The sequence below is a fragment of the Olea europaea genome, unplaced genomic scaffold, assembly GCF_002742605.1.
Source record: "Olea europaea var. sylvestris unplaced genomic scaffold, O_europaea_v1 scaffold1597, whole genome shotgun sequence".
NCBI classification, from domain to species: Eukaryota; Viridiplantae; Streptophyta; class Magnoliopsida; order Lamiales; family Oleaceae; genus Olea; species Olea europaea.
In genome coordinates, this window is record NW_019233597.1 from 16,742 (window position 1) to 37,353 (window position 20,612).

At 34.1% G+C, this 20,612-nt stretch overlaps 3 protein-coding genes across 3 annotated transcripts; all 3 read left to right on the forward strand.

The window, feature by feature from the left end:
* Positions 1-3,520: 3,520 nt before the first annotated feature.
* On the forward strand, positions 3,521-7,051 carry LOC111377025 (ATP-dependent Clp protease proteolytic subunit 5, chloroplastic-like). The gene is made up of 9 exons (XM_023000040.1): positions 3,521-3,770; positions 3,851-3,955; positions 4,068-4,185; positions 4,271-4,363; positions 5,130-5,175; positions 5,256-5,328; positions 5,810-5,844; positions 5,938-6,026; positions 6,647-7,051. Exons 1-9 carry the CDS (start codon positions 3,637-3,639, stop codon positions 6,854-6,856), a joined length of 903 nt encoding a protein of 300 aa, XP_022855808.1. The 5' UTR covers positions 3,521-3,636; the 3' UTR covers positions 6,857-7,051.
* Positions 7,052-7,168: 117 nt separating this feature from the next.
* Positions 7,169-13,860, forward strand: LOC111377023 (DELLA protein RGL2-like). Its single transcript, XM_023000039.1, has 2 exons — positions 7,169-13,565; positions 13,673-13,860. Exon 1 carries the CDS (start codon positions 8,544-8,546, stop codon positions 10,251-10,253), a length of 1,710 nt encoding a protein of 569 aa, XP_022855807.1. The 5' UTR covers positions 7,169-8,543; the 3' UTR covers positions 10,254-13,565; positions 13,673-13,860.
* A 4,827-nt stretch (positions 13,861-18,687) lies between these two features.
* LOC111377037 (DELLA protein RGA2-like) lies at positions 18,688-19,284 on the forward strand. Its single transcript, XM_023000071.1, has one exon. The coding sequence runs from the start codon at positions 18,688-18,690 to the stop codon at positions 19,282-19,284; it is 597 nt and encodes a 198-aa protein (XP_022855839.1).
* The last annotated feature ends 1,328 nt before the right edge of the window (positions 19,285-20,612 follow it).

Sequence of the window (20,612 nt, forward strand, 5' to 3'; positions counted from 1 at the left end):
ATAGAAAATGTGTTGTTAAAAGATAAGAAAAAAATTTTGAATTTGCATGTAATATTATTTTATTAAAGAATGGGTGATTGAAAATAAGAGAGAAAAAAATACATTTTAAAAATAATGGGAATCAAACGGGGGCTTAATTGTTTCATGCCAAAAAGATAGTGAAGTTATCATTTTTCCTTAAAAAATTTGGTCAAAATCAAATTTTTGGTGAACTAATGGTCTTCATCCACTTGAACTCCAGCTGCGTGTTTCTGAAAGGTTAGGAATATTCGTTGGAATAAATCAAAGGTTAGGGTAACATTTGCAAAAATTAAAAATGATAGGGATCGCTACTACAATTTTTCCTTAAAATAATTAAGCTAGTAAAAAAAAGGTGCTTCTCTCCACCTCCAAAACAAGCGACCCCTTCTTCTTCATCTTCTTTTCTAAAGGTAAAACACCATGCTGAACAATGAGTTGAGATTTATTGTCTAATTTTGATATCTAAATGACTGTTCATCTAATGAATTATTGACATGTCATCAATAATTAATGTATTATTTCAAATTTACCTTCATCGACTTTATCACCAATCAATCTAATTAATGACATGCCAATAATTCACTTGATGGACAACAATTTGGATAGCAAAATTGGACAACATATCTTTTTCGCAAAACAATGCACCATACACATGATCCAAAGCATAATGAAGGATTAAAAAATTTACAGTCACCATTTTTTAATTCAACCCAAAAAATTTATTTTACAAGACAATCCAAAAAAAAAGAAGAAAAAATTAGGGTCAATCAATTCAAAATGAATCCAAATGAGTTTAGAACAGTAATAGCTCAAAAGGAGATTGATTTTACAAAAACTTTCACTCAAGAATGTTAATTTATGTGAGGGATTCGCTTCCAAAATTTCTTTGGTGAGTTTGACTGACTTTATTTTTTATGAAAAATATCCATTTTCCATTCAAAAGATAGTCACGTGATCATATTTTATTTAAAAACAAGAAAAACATTTTCTTTATTAGGTTTATATTTTTATTTTCTAGACAATTCACACTTCCAAAAAGCTCCAACTTCATGAAAAGTACAACATTTTTTAGATTGAACAATAGGTCAATCAAATGTAGTTATTGAAAATTTTTATTATAGGCAATTCAATTATCTAGAATTTATTTTCTTTCCAATCAAATTTCATATTTACAATTAAATACACTCTAATTGTGAGCTTGGCCCATCATAGGCTTGCATTCTATTAAGTTAGCGATATACACATGGCTTGACTAAAGTTTTAGGCTTGGAGGTGGATGTGTAAGTTGGTAGTGATCTGGTCAAGTTCTATGCAGATAATGATTGTATAGAAATTGCACATTGTTAATAGCTCAAAAGGAGATTGATTTTACAAAAACTTTCACTCAAGAATGTTAATTTATGTGAGGGATTCGCTTCCAAAATTTCTTTGGTGAGTTTGACTGACTTTATTTTTTATGAAAAATATCCATTTTCCATTCAAAAGATAGTCACGTGATCATATTTTATTTAAAAACAAGAAAAACATTTTCTTTATTAGGTTTATATTTTTATTTTCTAGACAATTCACACTTCCAAAAAGCTCCAACTTCATGAAAAGTACAACATTTTTTAGATTGAACAATAGGTCAATCAAATGTAGTTAATTGAAAATTTTTATTATAGGCAATTCAATTATCTAGAATTTATTTTCTTTCCAATCAAATTTCATATTTACAATTAAATACACTCTAATTGTGAGCTTGGCCCAACATAGGCTTGCATTCTATTAAGTTAGCGATATACACATGGCTTGACTAAAGTTTTAGGCTTGGAGGTGGATGTGTAAGTTGGTAGTGATCTGGTCAAGTTCTATGCAGATAATGATTGTATAGAAATTGCACTTTGTTTATTTGTTAAATGGCCTTAGAGGGATAGTGTTTTTGTGGAATGTAATGCTTAATGGTTTTGTAAAATGTGGAATTTGCTGGATAACATGATTGGTTTGTTTGTAGAAATGAGGATGGTGTTCTCTGGCCAAAATGGAGAAGACGATGGGATATGATGCGGTGGTATTGAAAAAGATTTTTGGGGTGTGGGTGTGGGTGATTTTTTTCTGGATTTTTAATTTGATTATTTAATTGTTAATATTTGAGATAATACTAAATTTATTATTTTATCCTTTCAAAGTTTATCAACATTTTATTTTTCTGATCAATCGAAAGCAATCATCCAATTGTCTTTTTGCAGCAACTAAATTAAAGATCTGAAGTTGTGGGTGATACCCAAAAAAAAAAAAAGAAGAGAGAGAATAAAATTTATAAAAGAAATTAGGGTGCGTTTGATTACAAGTAGGAAAATTACATGGAAAGAAAATGAATTCCAAGGAAATTGTAAATTATGGAAATTGTAAATTATTGTGTTTGATTGTATAAATTTTTCACGTGGAAAATGTTGAAGTAAAAGTATTTTTTGATGTTCGTTTGACTTTGTTTTATGTGGAAATTGTCAATTTCAGGGATATCATCTTTTACAATTATTCCTAAAATTTGTTCCCATTGCCAACAATTAAAAAAAAATAAAAAAAGCCAAAAAAAAAAAAGGTGGAAAACCAAAAACCACCTATCCCCTAGGAAAAAAAAGGTGGAAAATCACGCTTTAAGGTGTTGTACCTAGAAATTCATGGAAAATCAATTCCCTGGAAAATTTTGTCAATCAAACAGGCCAAAAGTGGAAGTTGGAATTCAAATTCCAAGTTCCATGGAAAATTTCGTGCAATCAAACGGGGCCTTAGAGATTTTCGATTGCAATTATAATTATTCAATGTTTTGAAAACCGACCTGGTCATCGATCCGGAAAAGCAAAATGGTCAAGGGTCGAAAGGTTGAACCGGTAGTGAAAAAAAAAATTTAAAAACTAAAATAAGAATAGATAATGATACTGTTAAATGTTAGAAGAGTTCAAATTTTTTAATAATTAAAGGTTAAAAAAGATTAATTAACTCAATAAAATAATTAACTATAAAATATATATAAACACTAAACAGTATCATAGTAGATCCCACATCAAAATCTACCACATGACTACACAAGTGTAATGCACAGTTGCACACAGTAAACGCCAAATTATATCCAACATCGGAATCTTTTAAATGAAGCACTAGAAATGATGCCTATAAATGGGTGGGCCAACATGTGCACAACAGATTTTCTGGGCCTATTAATTAGTGGGTTAAAAGTTGAGTAGCTTATACAATTTAAAAACCGGGAAAATCGGATAAAATGGTTACGGGTCAACGGTTAATCATTAAACCGGACAATTAAATGGGGTTTTCCCTGGTTTTGAGTAAAACGAGTTTCAAGCATTAATCGGACAGGATTTTTGTCCGATTTTCGGTTTTTCCGGTTGTACCGACCGGTCCGATCCGGTTTTCAAAACATTGATAATTATCACTTTATTTTAATTAAATTTGACTCTTCAAATGGATTACTTTGTAATAGTTAATAATACGAGACGTCTATAATTTTGTAATTTGTAACCCACTTATCAGAAAAAAGGGTTTCCCGAAATACTTTCCCAGCCAGCTCTTACACTCGCCGCCGTCAATTGGATAAGCCTCTGCTCAGCTTCGAGCACAATGGCGCATTCATGCGTGTCCTCTTCTCTCGGATTTAATTCCTCCTCCCTTTCTCTCTCTACGCCAAACCCTAGCTCCTTCGTTTCCTCCTCCTTCAAATCCCTCTCTCTCCCCTTCCAACCCCTTTGCGCCAGGTCCTATCCTTATCATCATTTTTACGCCATAACTTTGTCAAGTATTTTACCAAACTTAATCTTTTGTTTAATCTTTACAGGAAATTGAGAAAATCAAATCCCCAGAAATCTTTAGTGAAGGCTGTCTATGCGCCGGAGTTCTATGCATCGGATTATAGCTCGCGCCAGGGAATTTGGTCGATGAGGTACTTTTTCTTTCTCCAGTTACCTCAAATCATGAGAAAAGGAGAAGAAAATGAATTTAGTTGTATAAATTATTTGACTTTTACGTCTTTATGGAGTTTGAAAAATCTTTAGGGATGATTTACAAGTTCCTTCATCGCCATACTTCCCAGCATATGGGCAAGGGGGACAGGGACCACCTCCGATGGTTCAGGAGCGTTTCATGAGTGTTATAAGTCAGCTTTTTCAATATGTAAGTCAATATTGCTTGAATTGAACTTTTGAAGTATGACTTGTCTGCCTTTATTGATGTTAAATTGGAAGTTGATTTATTATAGAGGATAATACGATGTGGCGGAGCAGTAGATGATGACATGGCCAACATTATTGTAGCTCAGTTACTCTATCTTGATGCTGTTGATCCTACCAAGGTATATTTTATAACCCTCGAACGTTCTTCTTCTCTTTCATTCATCAAAGTTCTAATATTTTTGGTCCAATTAGTTTGAATTGTCGTCTTTAAAGGTCATACTTGTACATGTGCACATGACAAGCACAGAAATAGGCATGTTTAAGTAAGATGATTATGATTTTACATGAATTATGAAATTAATTAGAAGCTTAACTAGAGCTTGCTTCTTTCTTGAATTTGATTCATTACTATTACAGTTATAGATAAATATCTTCAGTACAACATGTATGTCTTGCTTACTATTTCTTTGCAATACGTAATTAACCTAACAAATCTTTCCACTGTTTCTCCTAGGAGAGTGATATTGTGCTATAAGGTTGCATGGTTGAAACTTAAGATCTCTTTGCAGTAATTAGATTACAGTTTTAGGAATTTAAGACTTCCTGTTGTCATGTCAACAATACAAAGTTTTAATACTTCCAATCTGAGTTGTTGATGTAGAATTACATTTTGCAAAATCTTTTGCTACTAATATGCTAATTGCTATATTACACATACTGAAATAATTATATAATAGACGACTATGTAATAATGTTGGCAGCGTGATTTCTCCTAACCTGCTTTGTGATCAAATTTTTGATCTCATGGAATTGACATAGATGTTAATTGTTATTGTATGCACACAAACATCCATGTATGGTTACGATTGTGCTTCAGTTGTCTCCCTCAGTTACAAATGATAATTTAAAATAATTTAGCATTAATGTGTCATGATAATTTAACAGGATATAGTCATGTATGTGAACTCTCCAGGAGGATCGGTTACTGCTGGTAATTTGTCTTTCCATTGTCCCCATTATTTATGTTATTTATTTTTCATATTTCTAATCTGCTTCCTCTGGTCTCGTTAGGTATGGCCATATTTGATACAATGAGGCATATCCGACCTGATGTTTCAACCGTATGTGTTGGACTTGCAGCTAGGTAAAGATATATTGTTACTCTTGTATATGATTTGGTGCAAATTGCAGTTATTTTGTTCGTTCTTGATGGAATTATTTATTGCAGTTTTATGAACTGTTAATAAGTTAAAATAAACAGGCAAGCTGCTGCTATCTATGTTTACGATTTTTTTAAAAATGGTCTTGTAGTTTTGTAGAAGCGAGTTTCTGTGAGGTTATATCATACTATATCTTTAGTTTCTCACATGCATCACCAGTTCATGGAATAAAATAGAAGATATCATGATATTTAGCAAAGATTCTTGACCAGCTTCAATTTTTTCATGTTTTATACTGTATTTTCCATCAAATAATATTTTTAGCCAGTACTCAGGCTTATATTTCTGCGAGGTACTCCTTACTGCTCTTGATAGATGCTTTCATGGGGTTCATATTTTCATCATCCTGTGAAAGAATTATCACGTCTCAACTAATTCTGAGTTCATTTCGTAATGCACGTACAGCATGGGGGCTTTTCTACTGAGTGCCGGTACTAAAGGTAATATTTGGTTGGTTTAAGTGGTTATAACATTCTATTGCCGCTTTTGTGGTTACTGAAATTACTCTACCTTTTTTCTGATGCTTACTACAGGAAAGCGGTATAGCCTTCCCAACTCAAGGATAATGATCCATCAGCCACTTGGTGGAGCTCAGGGTGGGCAGACTGACATAGATATTCAGGTATTTGACTGTTATTTTATAAATTTTTTTTTAAGGTATGCTCATAATATCAGAGTGGAAAGCAATAAATCTGTTGTTGTATTCTTATGAACATCTATGGATCGTGGAATAATTTTTAGAATCGGGGATGAATTATTAAATTCTTCGTCATCTTTAGTTGGAGTTACAAACTAGAGTAGCACCCTAATCAAATTATAGGTTCTAGGCTATTTCAAGCTTTGCTTGATTTTTTAATGAGCCGTGTTTTAAATTCTAGCTAGGATTAATTTATGAGCGGAATTATGTCAAATGAGTTTCAGTTGAAACGAATCTGAATGGAGCTCAGGGGCTTGGTTTTTTGCTATAGTTCTTTGTTATTGAGATCTCCTTTACAAAAATATCCCAGAATTGCACTTTCTGAAACTCCATTTATATTATTTCTGAAAAAGAAGTAAATTTTTAATCTCTATCATGCAATTGAGTATGTTCTGGTTTCTCCATTACACTGCATTTTTTACGTGGCATTGCTGAGAAATTTGATTTGTTATCTGTTTCTTTTGGGGGAAAAATAAATATATTGGTTTCGTGTCTGGAAAAAAATGTTTCCTCATAGTTCATATTTATTATGAATTGTTACTCAGGCTAATGAAATGTTGCATCACAAAGCAAACTTAAATGGTTACCTGGCATATCACACTGGTCAAAGCTTAGAGAAGATAAACCAAGACACTGATCGTGACTTTTTCATGAGTGCTAAAGAAGCCAAAGAATACGGGCTTATAGACGGTGTCATCTTGAATCCACTCAAAGCTCTACAGCCACTTGCAGCTGCTGCAGATCAACAACAATAAACTTGGTGTTTACTTTTCACTAATTTATTGTCATTTTTCTACAAGTAATATGGGGTTTTCATGATTTGTGCCACTCAGATTCCTTCTTCAGCAAAAATTTTTGAATAGATGTTCCAATACATTGAACTTCTCCATTTCTTTTGATACAGGAGTTCAAATCCCTTCAGAAAAATTTCTGGAAATATTTCAAATCTAGTTTAAGCCTTTCTTTTAGCTCTAAATCCAGTCTTGAGCCACCCCTAGAAAATCAAGAAATTTTGGAAGATGTTAAATAACACGATTTAAGATAACCAAGATAAATGATTTTAGACCCAAAAAGACTACATGTAACACATGAACATTCGAGTAGAATGAACTTTTTCTTGGATGCATGAGTTTCTGGTGGACTTGGAATTTGTAGAGTGAAGGCCATCCTCATCCATGACTTATCTCACTTTTCTTCTTGGGTTCTTCATCATTGTATTTGCCAAATGAGAAGTATTAAGAATATAGAGTTGCAGTGTGATTTTGACATTTTTCATTTGATAATTTATTATCTCCACCAAACATACTTCGAATATATCCCGTCCTTGCTTCTTCTCAAGGAAATAAAAATTTGAAATTCTCTGAAAATTTGTATACTATCACCATCTTAATTCACTGCACTTGAAAGTAGTAGATTTTTTTTTGCCGTGGATGTTTAATCTACAGAGAAGACCTTTTAAGTTAACAAAGTAAATGAACTTGCCTTTTCACCTTGGTCATTTTGAAAATATACCATTTTTTAAACTAATAACTGTAAAAATAATTGGAATAAAGAACACGCATTGATAAATCCATCATTTTGATTGGCCTCCAGCCTACCCCATCTTCCATTGGGAAAATGTAAGATGAGAGACATTTTGTCGCTTATAAGGTAAGGTAATAAGCCATTTCATCGTTAATTCGAAGTATATAACTTTGTCATTTCTTGTTTATATTGTATGTATGTTTGTACTTCATTCTGTCAATATTAATTCACGCTTAATGTGAAAGTTAAAAGAGACGTGAGAATCCAAAAATGGATGCATATAATTTTTGAATTCTTATCAATCAGCACAATCATATATGAGGACACGTGACTTATTCCAGAAGGAATGAAGAAAAAGAAAGAGAACAATTGGTCAGAGAAAGGAAACAAAATTTTTTGGAGAATTAGTTCAACGCAGTACAAGTAGACAAAGCTCCTGACCTATTTATGAAAGTTCCGTTATGGAAAAATAGATAATGAATTTGATATGTACATATTAAGATTATATGAATTAGTTTATTTTCCTATTCCCATATCAGAATATTTCACAGTTGCTCTATGAGTATTTCTTGTTCACCAATCGTGCCCCATCTGTCTTCATTTGTTACCCTCTATTTGTCTGCTCTTTCTTTCTTTCTTCAAATAATATTTTTCTTTAATTAATTACATACTATTGTCCTGTTTATTTGGCTGAACTTGTTCTTGGATTAAAATATATGAAATGGCCTAGATGATTGCCTTTATTTAAATAAATGCATTTGTCCCCGCAATGGGCACATCAGCTTCATCTTCAATTTCTTCCTCTGAGTTGAAAGAAATGCATAAAGAGAATTCCTTGTAGTATGCCACTTACATTGGTTGGAGATAGCTTGATTAATGATCGCTAAGTGTCTGATAATAGTGTGTGTGTGACTGTGAATGGCGGAAACATTGTTCTCCTCATTTCATTTCAGTGATACTCAGGATGATTGCGATCCCCTTATCGGGTCTGGAAAAGAGGCAGTAGTTACCAAGAGTCAACAAGATCCATTGTTTGATATGGAAGATTGTGAATTTATGGATTTGTTTTCTTCTATTTATGGATCTTGTCAAGATGGATCTTGTCAAGAGAATACCATGGAGGAGGAATTTGAATTGTTCCGAAATCAACAACCAGATAATTGTAAGCAGAATGACCACATGATCATGCCCTTTGAAGTTCAATCACAAGTTTTTGAACTTGGTAAATCCCTTAAGGATAAGGTATTATCATTTTCCTCAGCATCAGTGGAGCTCCAGCCCCATTACGAAAGGGGTCTCAAAAAAACAAGTGAAGAGACTTTCAATAATTTGAGAAGTGAGAATAATGTAGTTGGCCAGAAATTAACAATGGAGGAAATTCTGAGGGTGGCTGGAGAAAGGTTTATCCAATTTTCTATTAACAATGAAGATGGTATTTCCATGTTTATCCACCCTTACGACTCTTCTCTCTCAGGCCTTTCCATAGAGGAAGCAAGGGATGTGGAACTTGTATATCTTCTCCTTGTAGCTGCAGAAAATGTGGGCTATCAACATTTTGACTTTGCAAGTAAAATGATTACTCGTTGCCTCCCGATGGCGTTTGATTCAGGCACTCCAATCCAGTGCATTGCCTATTATTTTGCAATAGCTATTCGAGAGAGAATGCATAGAGAAACTAGGAGAATCATGACTGAGAAAACAAAGCAACTAGTGAACCCCGTAAAGAGCCTTGCTTTGGAAATGAACGTAACATTCTTGGCATCCCACAAAGAACTGCCCTTCACACAAGTGGTGCAATTTGCTGGAATACAAAGCATAATTGAAAATGTGAAAACAGATAGCAAGATCCATTTGATTGATCTTCAAATAAGGAGTGGAATTCAATGGACAGCTCTGATGCAAGGACTTTCAAAGCGGCATGAGCACCTTATCAAGCATCTTAAAATAACTGCAGTCGGAACAACCGATCAACATTATATTGAAGAAACTGGCCAGAGATTGCTGAGCTTTGCCAGGTCCTTGAATTTTCCTTTCTCATTCAAGGCCGTATGTCTTACAGACATGAGAAACTTCAAGGAAGATCTCTTAAATGTTGAAGCTGATGAAACTGTGGTTGTTTACTCCTTTCTGATGTTGAGGTCAATGGTGTCAAGGCCCGATTGCATAGAAAATGTAATGGGAGCAATAAGAAGGCTTAGGCCTGTCCTAATGGTCGTAATTGAAGTAGAGGCAAATCACAATTCTCCTTCATTCATGGATCGCTTCATTGAGGCACTCTTGTTTTATAGTGCTTATTTCGATTGCTTGGAAGATTGCTCGGAGCGAAGCAGCCAATACAGAATGAATCTTGAAGGGATTTATTTCAATCAAGGGATTCTGAACACAGTTGCAACTGAGGGTCAGGAGAGAACCACTCGAAATGTAAAAATTGATGTGTGGAGGGCATTTTTTGAAAGATTTAGAATGATCGAAATTGAACTCAGCGAGTCATCTTGGTATCAAGCTAATTTAGTTCTCAACCATTTTGTATATGGAAGCTCCTGCACTCTTGAACATAATGGGAAGGGAATGGTTGTTGGATGGAAAGGAACACCAATCCATTCCCTAACCTCTTGGAAATTCGCATAGAATAAGTGCTGAAGAAGAAATATATGATTGAGGAAAAATAATATTATTGAAGGTAGTCATAGGATGCTTAGCCGTTCAATTTATTATTTTGCCTTAATTCAGTGGTAACAGGTAAAAATCTCTTTTGTTCCTTTGGCCCTTATAGCTTTGTCAGTACGTCCAATATGTCTGAATTTCTCAACAAAGTTGAAGCGAAAGTATGCTGACAAAAAACATTGTTGTTTACAAAATGATGGGAATGTATACAAAATAGCTGTCGATCATCATTTTTATATTAATTTAATTTACATCCGATGTATTTAATTATTTCAGAACGAACTTCTCAAAATTTGTCACAATAATAGATTCATAGTTGTAGCTTGTCCTTTCATATATTATATTCTCAAACCTAACATCTTATTACTGTGGAAATCTTTCATTTCTAATTAAGGAAAACTGTGTGTGTGGCCTAAATCTTCCATTAATCAATGATTTGCACTTCCAATAATAAGTTTGGCCAATTTGGAAGTTGCTGTGAATGGTCCATAATACCTACAATTACGGAAAAGAATCGGTGATGGACCGAGCTTATAAAAGAAACATTGTTTGGGTCCCTAATGCCATTCCGTCTACTCGTTTATATTACACCATCATTCAGAGGCTGGAAGGAGGCATTGGAAGCTCTCAAACTCGTAGAACAGTAGTTACGTTTTCGGTTTCGAAAGGTTTTCATGTCAACAATGGTTGGAGGTAATTCGATAATCCAAACTGCCGTGTTTGATCATGTTTATAGTTAGTATATCTGGTCTCGAAATGGTCGGCTTTGGTTCAGCTCTCGGGGCCACCTCACACACTAAAAAAATCGTAAGCTTCTTTCCCCACTCCCTTAGCGCAACTTCTCGCATAAGTAAGGTCTTCGCTCAAATGTCGCGTTCCCAAAGCCTTCTTCAATAGGTATGATCCCATCCTTCCAAAAGAAGAGAGCTAGGCAGGTTATAGGCCAGCTTTAGAATGAGAATCTTCGACAGAGATCGTTCCTTCAGTTTAGCTATCAATTAGATTCGACTGACTTAGCTTGAAGCATGGCTTGCCGTTTTGGGGCTCGATGCTACTCTTGGGAACATTGATACATCGACTTTCAAGCATCTCGTAGTTGAGCGGTACTGCCATCAATAGTTTCAACATGGACAAGGACTGCTGAACATGGATAGAACAAGAGTTGAACTCCTATCTCTCTCTCTTTTCCTATTAGTTAGGAAAGAAAGACAGAAACAAACCTATCTTCATAGACCATAAAGCATTTCTTTTGACACCAATTACTTGAACATGGATCCCTTTCGATACACGATGCTGTCTTTCATTCTTTGTTCATTCTTTTGGGATCTTATTTGATCATGAATGGGACTGAGAGAACTAGCCCTGATTCCATCTTCATTCATCGAGTAGCTGGACAAAGAACAAAGGAACGGGACCAATCTCACCAATGGGTATATATATAAGCATACATCTAGGATGCTTACAGTTGGCATCAGAGCCGAATTGATCTCTGCCTTGTTTTTAAGGATTCTGTTCTACGTGTTTTTCTGGATAATTGTAGTGTTTGGGTTTAAAAATCTTTAGGAATTTGATTTCTAGAAATTCTACAATTCAAACCTTCCAATTTAATGGTCAGAACCGTGAGAAATAATTTATTTTCATAGCTGTAGCATGAACTGGTTGAACAGGGATGAAAGACCCGGCTGAAGGTTAGGGATGACCTATACAGGCCAAGTATTTGGATATTGAAATGGTTTGGCCCAATTGACTGATTGCTTAGCCAATAGAAAAGATGAACATTTTGGATATTTTGTGGCCCAAACCAAATTTACGATTATCAAATAATTAAATGGAATACTTAACATCTATTATGAATAGTTTTATATATTTCTATGGATGATGAACTTCAACAAGATGGCTTGAGCAGTAAGTTCACTTTTGGGCCTTGCACCTTCCAAATTGCACAAATAATCCAAAAATTTTGCTACAAACATTGTGTTGTTATTGGCCACTTTACTTGTATATTGCCCATTGATATATGCAATTCATGTCAGTACAAATTTTAGAATAAACTAAATGTCTAGTGATCCATATACTTTTTTGTAATTAGAGATTAGTCACAACATCTTTAATTATGCAAACTGTATATATTTAGTTGTTTAGGATTATATATGGGAAAGTGATATATATTGTAATCGATCATATTTTATATAATAATTTTATGTCTCAGGAATTTTATTATATTTGTATGATTAATTAAGGTAAAATATCAAATTATAATTCTTAATTTACCCACAGGAATTGAGAAAAGGAACATAATTTGATAGTCTTATCATAAAGATAGGTGAATTTAATTGAATTAAAATTTTAACCCACAGGCAAGTTTTATGTCAGTAAATTTATAATTTTTGGAACATAATTTACATTGGTAAAATATGATATGACCTTATTGATCTCAAATTTATGTAATATAAGTATGTATATTTAATTTTTTACAGTCATGCAATCTGCAAATTTTTCTGATATAAAGTGTGACATTCCCGAACTGAAAGGGGACAATTATAAGATGTGAAAGGAGAGAATTTTCCTTCATTTAGGGTGCATGGACATTGATTATGCTATCAGGAAGGACAAAGCAACTATTATTGCAACCAGCACTCCAAAAGAAAGGACTGTTTATAAACAATGGGAACGATCTACTCGCCTTAATGTGATGTTCATAAAAACTAAAATCTCTTCTGTGTTCAAGGTTCCGTGGATCAACATGACAATGTTAAGGCGTTACTGAAGGCTATTGATGAACAATTTGTGATTTTAGATAAAGCACTTGCTAGTATCTTGATAATGAAATTTTCATTCTTAAGACTCACCAGTGTGAGAGGTGTGCGTGAGCACATCATGCAGATGAGGGACATTGCGGCTCAGTTGAAAACTTTGGAGGTTGAAACGTCTGATTCGTTCCTTGTGCACTACTATTGAACACTCTTCCGCATCAATATGGACCCTTCAAAATCTCTTATAACACGCATAAGGACAAATAGTCAATCAATGAACTTCTGATCATGTGTGTTCAAGATGAAGGAAGGCTAGCTATGGAAATGGGTGAGAATGCATCATTAGTAACACGTGAAAGGGACTAAAACCAAGGGAAGAATCAGAACCAAACCAAACAAAGGGGGAAAGGTAAAATACCACCCCAAGGTGAAATCAAGAAAGAAAATAAATGCTTCTTCTGTAAAAAGAAGGGACACATGAAGAAGGATTGCACCAAATTTCAGAAATGGCTTGAGCATAAAGGTAAATCAATCTCTCTTGTTTGTTATGAATATAATATTGTTGATGTTAATCATAATACATGGTGGATTGATTCTGGTAATACAATCCATATTTCAAATACCTTGCAGGGTATGCGAAATCTAAGGAAACCAGTGGGAAGTGAGCAAAACATCTTATCAGGAAACAAGATGGGTTCACATGTGGAGGCTATTGGAACATACAATTTAATTTTAAATAATGACTATGTTTTAGAATTGGAAAAGAACTTTTATGTTCCAAGTTTTTCTAGAAATTTTTTTCAGTTTCAAGATTTGTACTTTTGGGATTTTTCCTTACTTTTTCAGATACATCTTTCAGTTTGTTTTATAAATCTGATCTTGTTGGGAATGATATTTTGTCTGATGATTTTTTCTCTATTAATTTACAACATAGTACTGTTAATAATGTTATGCATGTTGACGCTGGTAATAAACGTTGTATTATGAATGAAAATTCCTTTACATTGTGGCATTGAAGATTGGAACATATCTCCATAGATAGAATTAAGAGATTAGTAAATGACGGAGAACGTAGTACTTTGGATTTTGCTGATTTTGAAGCTTTGACTGTATTAAGGGAAATCAGACCAACAAGTCAACGAAAGATGCCAAGAGGTGTATAGACATCTTGGAAATCATACATTCAGATATCTGTTGTCCAGACATGGACGCTCATGGTCCAAAATACTTCATCTCTTTCATAGATGATTATTCACGATATATGTATCTTTACTTGCTTAATAACAAGAGCGAAGCATTGGATGCCTTCAAAAGTTTTAAGGCAGAAGTAGAGAAACAATGCAGTAAACAAAAAAAGATCGTGATAACAGATAGAGATGGAGAATATTATGGTAGATACACTGAAAATGGACAAGCACCTGGTCTGTTTGCGAAGTTTCTTGAAGGGAATGGGATAGTTGCCCAATACATTATGCCTGGTTCTCCGGACCAAAATGGTGTGTCAGAAAGAAGAAATCAAACATTATTGGACATGGTGCGAAGTATGCTTAGCAGTTCCAAGCTTCCTAAATCCTTGTGGACTGAAGCTCTTAAAACGGTTGTGTATATATTGAATCGAGTTTCAACGAAGGTTGTTCCTAAGATGCCTTTTGAACTCTGGAAGGGTTGGAAACCGAGTATGCGACATATGCGCATTTGGGGATGTTTATATGAAGTAAGAGTTTATAATCCACAAGAGAAGAAATTGGACCCAAGGACTATTAGTGGGTATTTTATTGGATATGTCGAAAGGTCTAAGGGTTATAGATTTTACTGTCCATCTTACAGGATTAGGATTGTGGAATCAAGAAATGCAAAGTTTCTTGAAAATGACTTAATAAGTGGGAGTGATCAATTTCAGAAAATAGTCTCTGGAAGAGGTCAATCTTCCACATTAAGCGAAAGATTGGTTATTACCAACAACACTCCTTTAGTTCAAACGGGTGTTGTACAATCGGTTGATGAAGTTCCACAACCTACTAATGATAATTCTGTAGATCAAGTTATTCAGGAAATGCCAGAAATGGTTGAACAACTAGTTGGACAACATGGCCCTCAGGAAAATGTTAAACCAACATTAAGAAGATCTACAAGAGGAAGAAGATTAACAATTTCAAGTGACTATGTCGTGTATTTAGAAGAAGTGGACAATGGTTTTTGAGTAAAAAATGATCGTGAAACGTTTTCACAGGTCATGGATTGCAAAGAATATGATTTATGGTATAATGACATGAAAGATGAAATGAATTCCATGGCATCCAACGGAGTCTGGCATCATGTCAAGTTGCCAAATGGTACAAAGGCCATACGATGTAAGTGGGTCTTTAAAACAAAGAAGGGCTCATCTGGCAACATTGAAAGATATAAAGCAAGACTCATAGCCAGGGAATTTACTCAAAAGGAAGGATCGACTACAAGGAGACTTTTTCTCTCTATCAAAGAGAGATTCTCTTCGCATTCTTTTGGCATTAGTCGCACATTTTGACTTTGAGCTGCAACGGATGGATGTGAAAGCGACTTTCCTCAATGGAAAATTAGAGGAATAGGTGTATATAAAACAACTAAAAGGATTCTTCTCTGGTAATGGTGAGGATTTGGTATGCAAGCTTAAGAAATCCATATATGGACTAAAACAAGCCTTTCGCCAATAGTATTTAAAATTTCATGATGTTATCTCTTCATTTGGTTTCGTAGAAAACATTATGGATCAATGTATTTACCAAAAGGTCAGTGAGAGTAAAATTTGTTTTCTTATTCTATATGTGGATGATATCTTACTTGCAACCAATGATATAGGTTTGCTACACGAGGTAAAGCAATTTCTTTCTAAAAATTTTGACATAAAGGATATGGGTGATACATCTTATGTCATTGGCATAAAGATCTATAAAGACAGATATAGGGGTATTTTGGGTCTGTCATAAGAAACCTATATCAATAAGGTCTTAGAGAGATTTCAGATGAAATATTGTTCACCGAGTATAGCTCCCATAGTAAAAGGTGATAGGTTCCATTTGAATCAATGCCCAAGGAATGACTTTGAAGGGAATAAATGAGGAACATTCCATATGCTTCAGTTGTTGGAAGCCTAATGTATGCTCAGGTCTGCACAAGGCCAGATATTGCATTTGCTATTGGAATGTTGGGAAGATATCAAAGTAATCCAGGTATGGACCATTGGAGAATTGTAAAGAAAATTCTAAGGTACCTTCAAGGGACGAAGGATTACATGCTTATGTACAGACGAACCGATAATTTGGAGGTAATTGGCGACTCTGATTCAGATTTTGCTTGTTGTGTTGATTCAAGAAAATCAACATCTGGATACATTTTCATGTTTGCTGGTGGAGTTGTATCATGGAGAAGTGCAAAGCAGTTTGAGGCTACATCGCATGGTGTATGGATGAAGAATTTCATTTCTGGACTTGGAAATGTAGATTCTATTTCTAGGCCATTGAAGTTATATTGTGACAATTCAGCTCTAGTTTTTATGGTTAAAAACAACAAAAGTGGTAGTTGAAGCAAGCATATCGACATTCAATATTTAGCCATAAGAGACGTGTTAAAGACAAAACAATCGTCGTTGTGCACATAAAAACTGAATTGATGATTGCCGATCCTTTGACGAAAGACATGCCACCATTCAAGTTCAAGGATCTAGTAGACCGTATGAGACTTGGTCTTTTAGTTTGATTTCATTGTATGTGACCATGTTATTTTCTGAAATTCTAATTCAATAATGATAATTTCTCATATTTGTTTTATGCACATTTATTCATTGTTAGAGAAATATCAATTAAGTTTGGACCTAGAATAAATATAGGGTTTATTCATTAAGTTTTATGGACTAAAGTTAAGATACAAAATACATTGTGATGTAAGGAAGATAATTCTCATTCTAAGAGGAAATATCACCATGATTCATGCATTTGTTTCTTACTATAGGAAATAATGGAATATATTAGGCCAAGTGGGAGAATGTGGAAATCTTCCATTTCTAATTAAGGAAAACCGTGTGTGTGGCCTAAATCTTCCATTAATCAATGATTTGCACTTCCAATAATAAGTCTGGCCAATTTGGAAGTTGCTGTGAATGGTCCATAATGCCTACAATTACGAAAAAGAATCGGTGATGGACCGAGCTTATAAAAGAAACATTGTTTGGATCCCTAATGTCATTCCATCTACTCGTTTATATTACACCATCATTCAGAGGTTGGAAGGAGGCATTGTAAGCTCTCAAACTCGTAGAACAGCAGCTACGTTTTCGATTCTGAAAGGTTTTCATGTCAACAATGGCCGGAGGTAATTCGATAGTCCAAACTTCCGCGTTTGATCATGTATATATATATATATATATATATATATATATATGAGCATACATCTAGGATGCTTACAATTACGAACATACATGGTTATTATAACCATAAAGGATAATTATAAATAATACAATGGTCTATGCTCTGAGATGGCTAATCCTTTCGATAAGTTAGCCTCCTCCAATTTTTGAAACAAATTGAAGGAGGTGGTAATTCTGTCAGATATTCTTGGATATCAATCTCAAATGAAGGGAAACACAACGGATTAACAGATACGGCATACTGGAAAGATATTGATTCTTTTTTTAATAACTATGAATTCTTACATGAGAATTCCAATGAGTTGCTATGCAAGTCAAAGGCTCAAAAGCTGCAGGAACGACAAAATCAACAAGTACTACGTAGCCAAAACGTTGGATCACTTGGATGTTCATCAGCTCTACCAATTCCACCGCTTGAGAATGCCCAAACTGGGCTATTACCTCCAACTGATAACAAAGAGTCCATGGAGTCGTTTTTTTTTTTTCCAGATTCCTTAGATCATATCAGCAATTCTCCAAGGAAATAGAAAAAAATGTTTTGCAAGTACTGAAGCTAGGCAGAAACTATCAACTGAGCAATTTCTGAGGCTGGTGGGAGAAAGATTTGTGAAGTTTTCCTCTCAAAAATTTATCAATCTGAACATATTTATGCATCTGTATAATTCTTCTCTGTCGAATCTGTCTACCCAAGATAAACAAGATGTGGAAGTTGCCCAGCTTCTTCTAGCTGCAGCTGAGAAAGTGGGCTACAAGCAATTGGACCAAGCAAGAAGATTGCTTGGTAATTGCCAATGGATAGCATCTAGTGCAAGTACTCCAATTCGAAGAAGCATCCATTATTTTGCTGAAGCACTTTTGGAGAGAATTAAGTAGGAAAGAGGAAGTACTTCAAGAGAGAATGAAACAGGTGAAACTGCCTGTCTGAAAAGAGAGGCCCTTGCATTCGTGGCATTGAATCAAGAACTTCCCTACACTCAAGTTCTGCAATTCACTGCAGTACAGACCATCTTGGAAAATGTTACAAGAAATCAAATGTTCACTTAATTGATTTCCAAATCACTAATGGGTTACAATGGGCAGTCTTATGCAAGGTATTGCAGAACGGATTCCAAATCCTATTGTACAGCTAAAAATAACGGCTGTTGAAACTATTGACAAATTGAGTTCGGAGAAAACAGGGAAGAGGTTACAAAACTTTGCTGGGTACTTCAACTTTGCCTTTTCATACAAGGTTTTTCTATGAGACATGAAAGATCTCAAAGAAGGCAACATTGACATTGAACCTGAGGAAGCTGTAGCCGTTAATGCTCGATTCATGCTCAGGACTATGATCTCAAAGTCCATCTGTTTGAAGAATCTAATGACAGTGATGAGAAGGATCAATCCATCAATAATGTTGGTTTCTGAAGTAGAAGCCAAACACAACTCTCCTTCATTCGTGAATCGTTTCATTGAGTCACTATTCTACTATACTGCTTTACTTGATAGCATTGCAGAAGGCATGGCACAGGACAACAAGAACAGAATGGAAATCGAATCAGTGATATATTGTGAGGGAATCCATAGCATTGTTGCAGCGGAAGGGTGTGAAAGGGTGACTAGAAATGTGCCTATTAGTGTGTGGAGAGCATTTTTTGCCAGGTTTGGATTGGTGGAATTAGAACTTAGCACAGCATCTGCATATCAAGCTTGCTTAATTGTTGATCTGTTTAATTGTGGGAAATCTTGCACTCTGGATGCAAATAGCAAGTGTCTATTTGTAGGTTGGAAAGGAACTCCACTGTTTTCACTTTCTGCTTGGAAGTTCAACGGACAGAGATCAAAAAGTTCTTTGTCCATCTAATATTTGCTCTAGGTTCTTTGCATAATTCCTCAAGTTTGGTTCTCTAATCCCCCAAATTTAGTGGGATGCTGAAAGAGTTTTCACTTTTCAGTAGCCTTAAGTAGGCAGAACCTTGTTTTTTTTTGTTCTAAAAATTATGTACTTCTGTCATTAAGCTTCCAAAAAGGGTGGCTGCTTCGCATTTCCGAAAAATAATGTTTTTGATGCAAAGTCTTTATATGAAATGTTTCTTTTTATTCGTTTTCAATGTTTGGTCGATACAATGATAACAAACAGAACAAATTAAGCCTTAATTTAAAGGAAAAACAAAAGAAAAGAATGGAAAAAGCCAACAAAAATGAAGAAAAATATGAGAAAAAATTATTAGCTTTAAGTAATTTTCCTATTTGTATGTATTAACTTTTGATTATGACTATTAGGGGGCATTTACATGAGAGTAAGGGATTCTTGTTGTAAAAAATAGTGAGTAATTGTTAAAGATGGGGGAAGAAAGTGAAATCATTTTTCCTTTATGAGGTTAATTTTTCTTATATTATAAGTTGTTCTCTATCAAAGATTTGGTCTTTCTTAGAATTAAAGCCATTGAATCAATTAATCTATGTTACTTCACTCACTAAGAAATCAATAATTTCTTGAAATTTTAGACTTTTAACAATTCGAACTATCCCTACATATTCATATGTCTTGTATTTTGTGGTGTACTTAATAATAAAAGATAGGGAAAAAATAAGTGGATATGAAGTGGTTGTTTAAGTCAATTTACTTCGGGTCATTTTAGTAAATAGAAAAAAATTTAAAAGTACGGTATAAAAAATAACCTTCTTACTACATTTACACTCTTCCTTATACCTTTTTTTTTTTAACAGTTAAAATGGCAACTTTTACACTCTTAATTTTGAACTCATCTATCATATGACTGCAAAAATATCCTCCACGTTGGGAGAATGTTAACCAAGTTGTCGCGAAAGGTGTACATATAACATTATTAAGAAAATAGAAGGGTAATTATACTCACACTACAATTTTTATTTTCTTACACCACATTTTAATTACACTTAAGGAGGTTCCTAATTTTTGCTCAGCACATATTTCCATAATGGTTTATCATATTATTCTTATCCCTAAACTTTTTATTAATTAATACATTTTGTATTTGATAATAATTTTATATTTAAAAGTCCGTTGATACATCGTAAGAACAAGTTATTTTTCTATCATATGTTTTAAAAAAAATAAATAAAAAGTAGAAAAAATATTTTTTCCTCATTTCAAAGTATGAAAATAAAATATATTGATATAAATCATCATTAAGGACGAGACTTACTAAT

Excerpts from the sequence above, each read along its gene's own strand:
- LOC111377037 (XM_023000071.1), top strand. The coding sequence starts at position 18,688 with ATGAAAGATCTCAAAGAAGGCAACATTGACATTGAACCTGAGGAAGCT.
- LOC111377025 (XM_023000040.1), top strand. The coding sequence starts at position 3,637 with ATGGCGCATTCATGCGTGTCCTCTTCTCTCGGATTTAATTCCTCCTCC. Across the intron at positions 3,771-3,850 it reads TTCCAACCCCTTTGCGCCAG|GAAATTGAGAAAATCAAATC; the intron begins GTCCTATCCTTA and ends TAATCTTTACAG. Across the intron at positions 6,027-6,646 it reads AGACTGACATAGATATTCAG|GCTAATGAAATGTTGCATCA; the intron begins GTATTTGACTGT and ends ATTGTTACTCAG.
- LOC111377023 (XM_023000039.1), top strand. The coding sequence starts at position 8,544 with ATGGCGGAAACATTGTTCTCCTCATTTCATTTCAGTGATACTCAGGAT.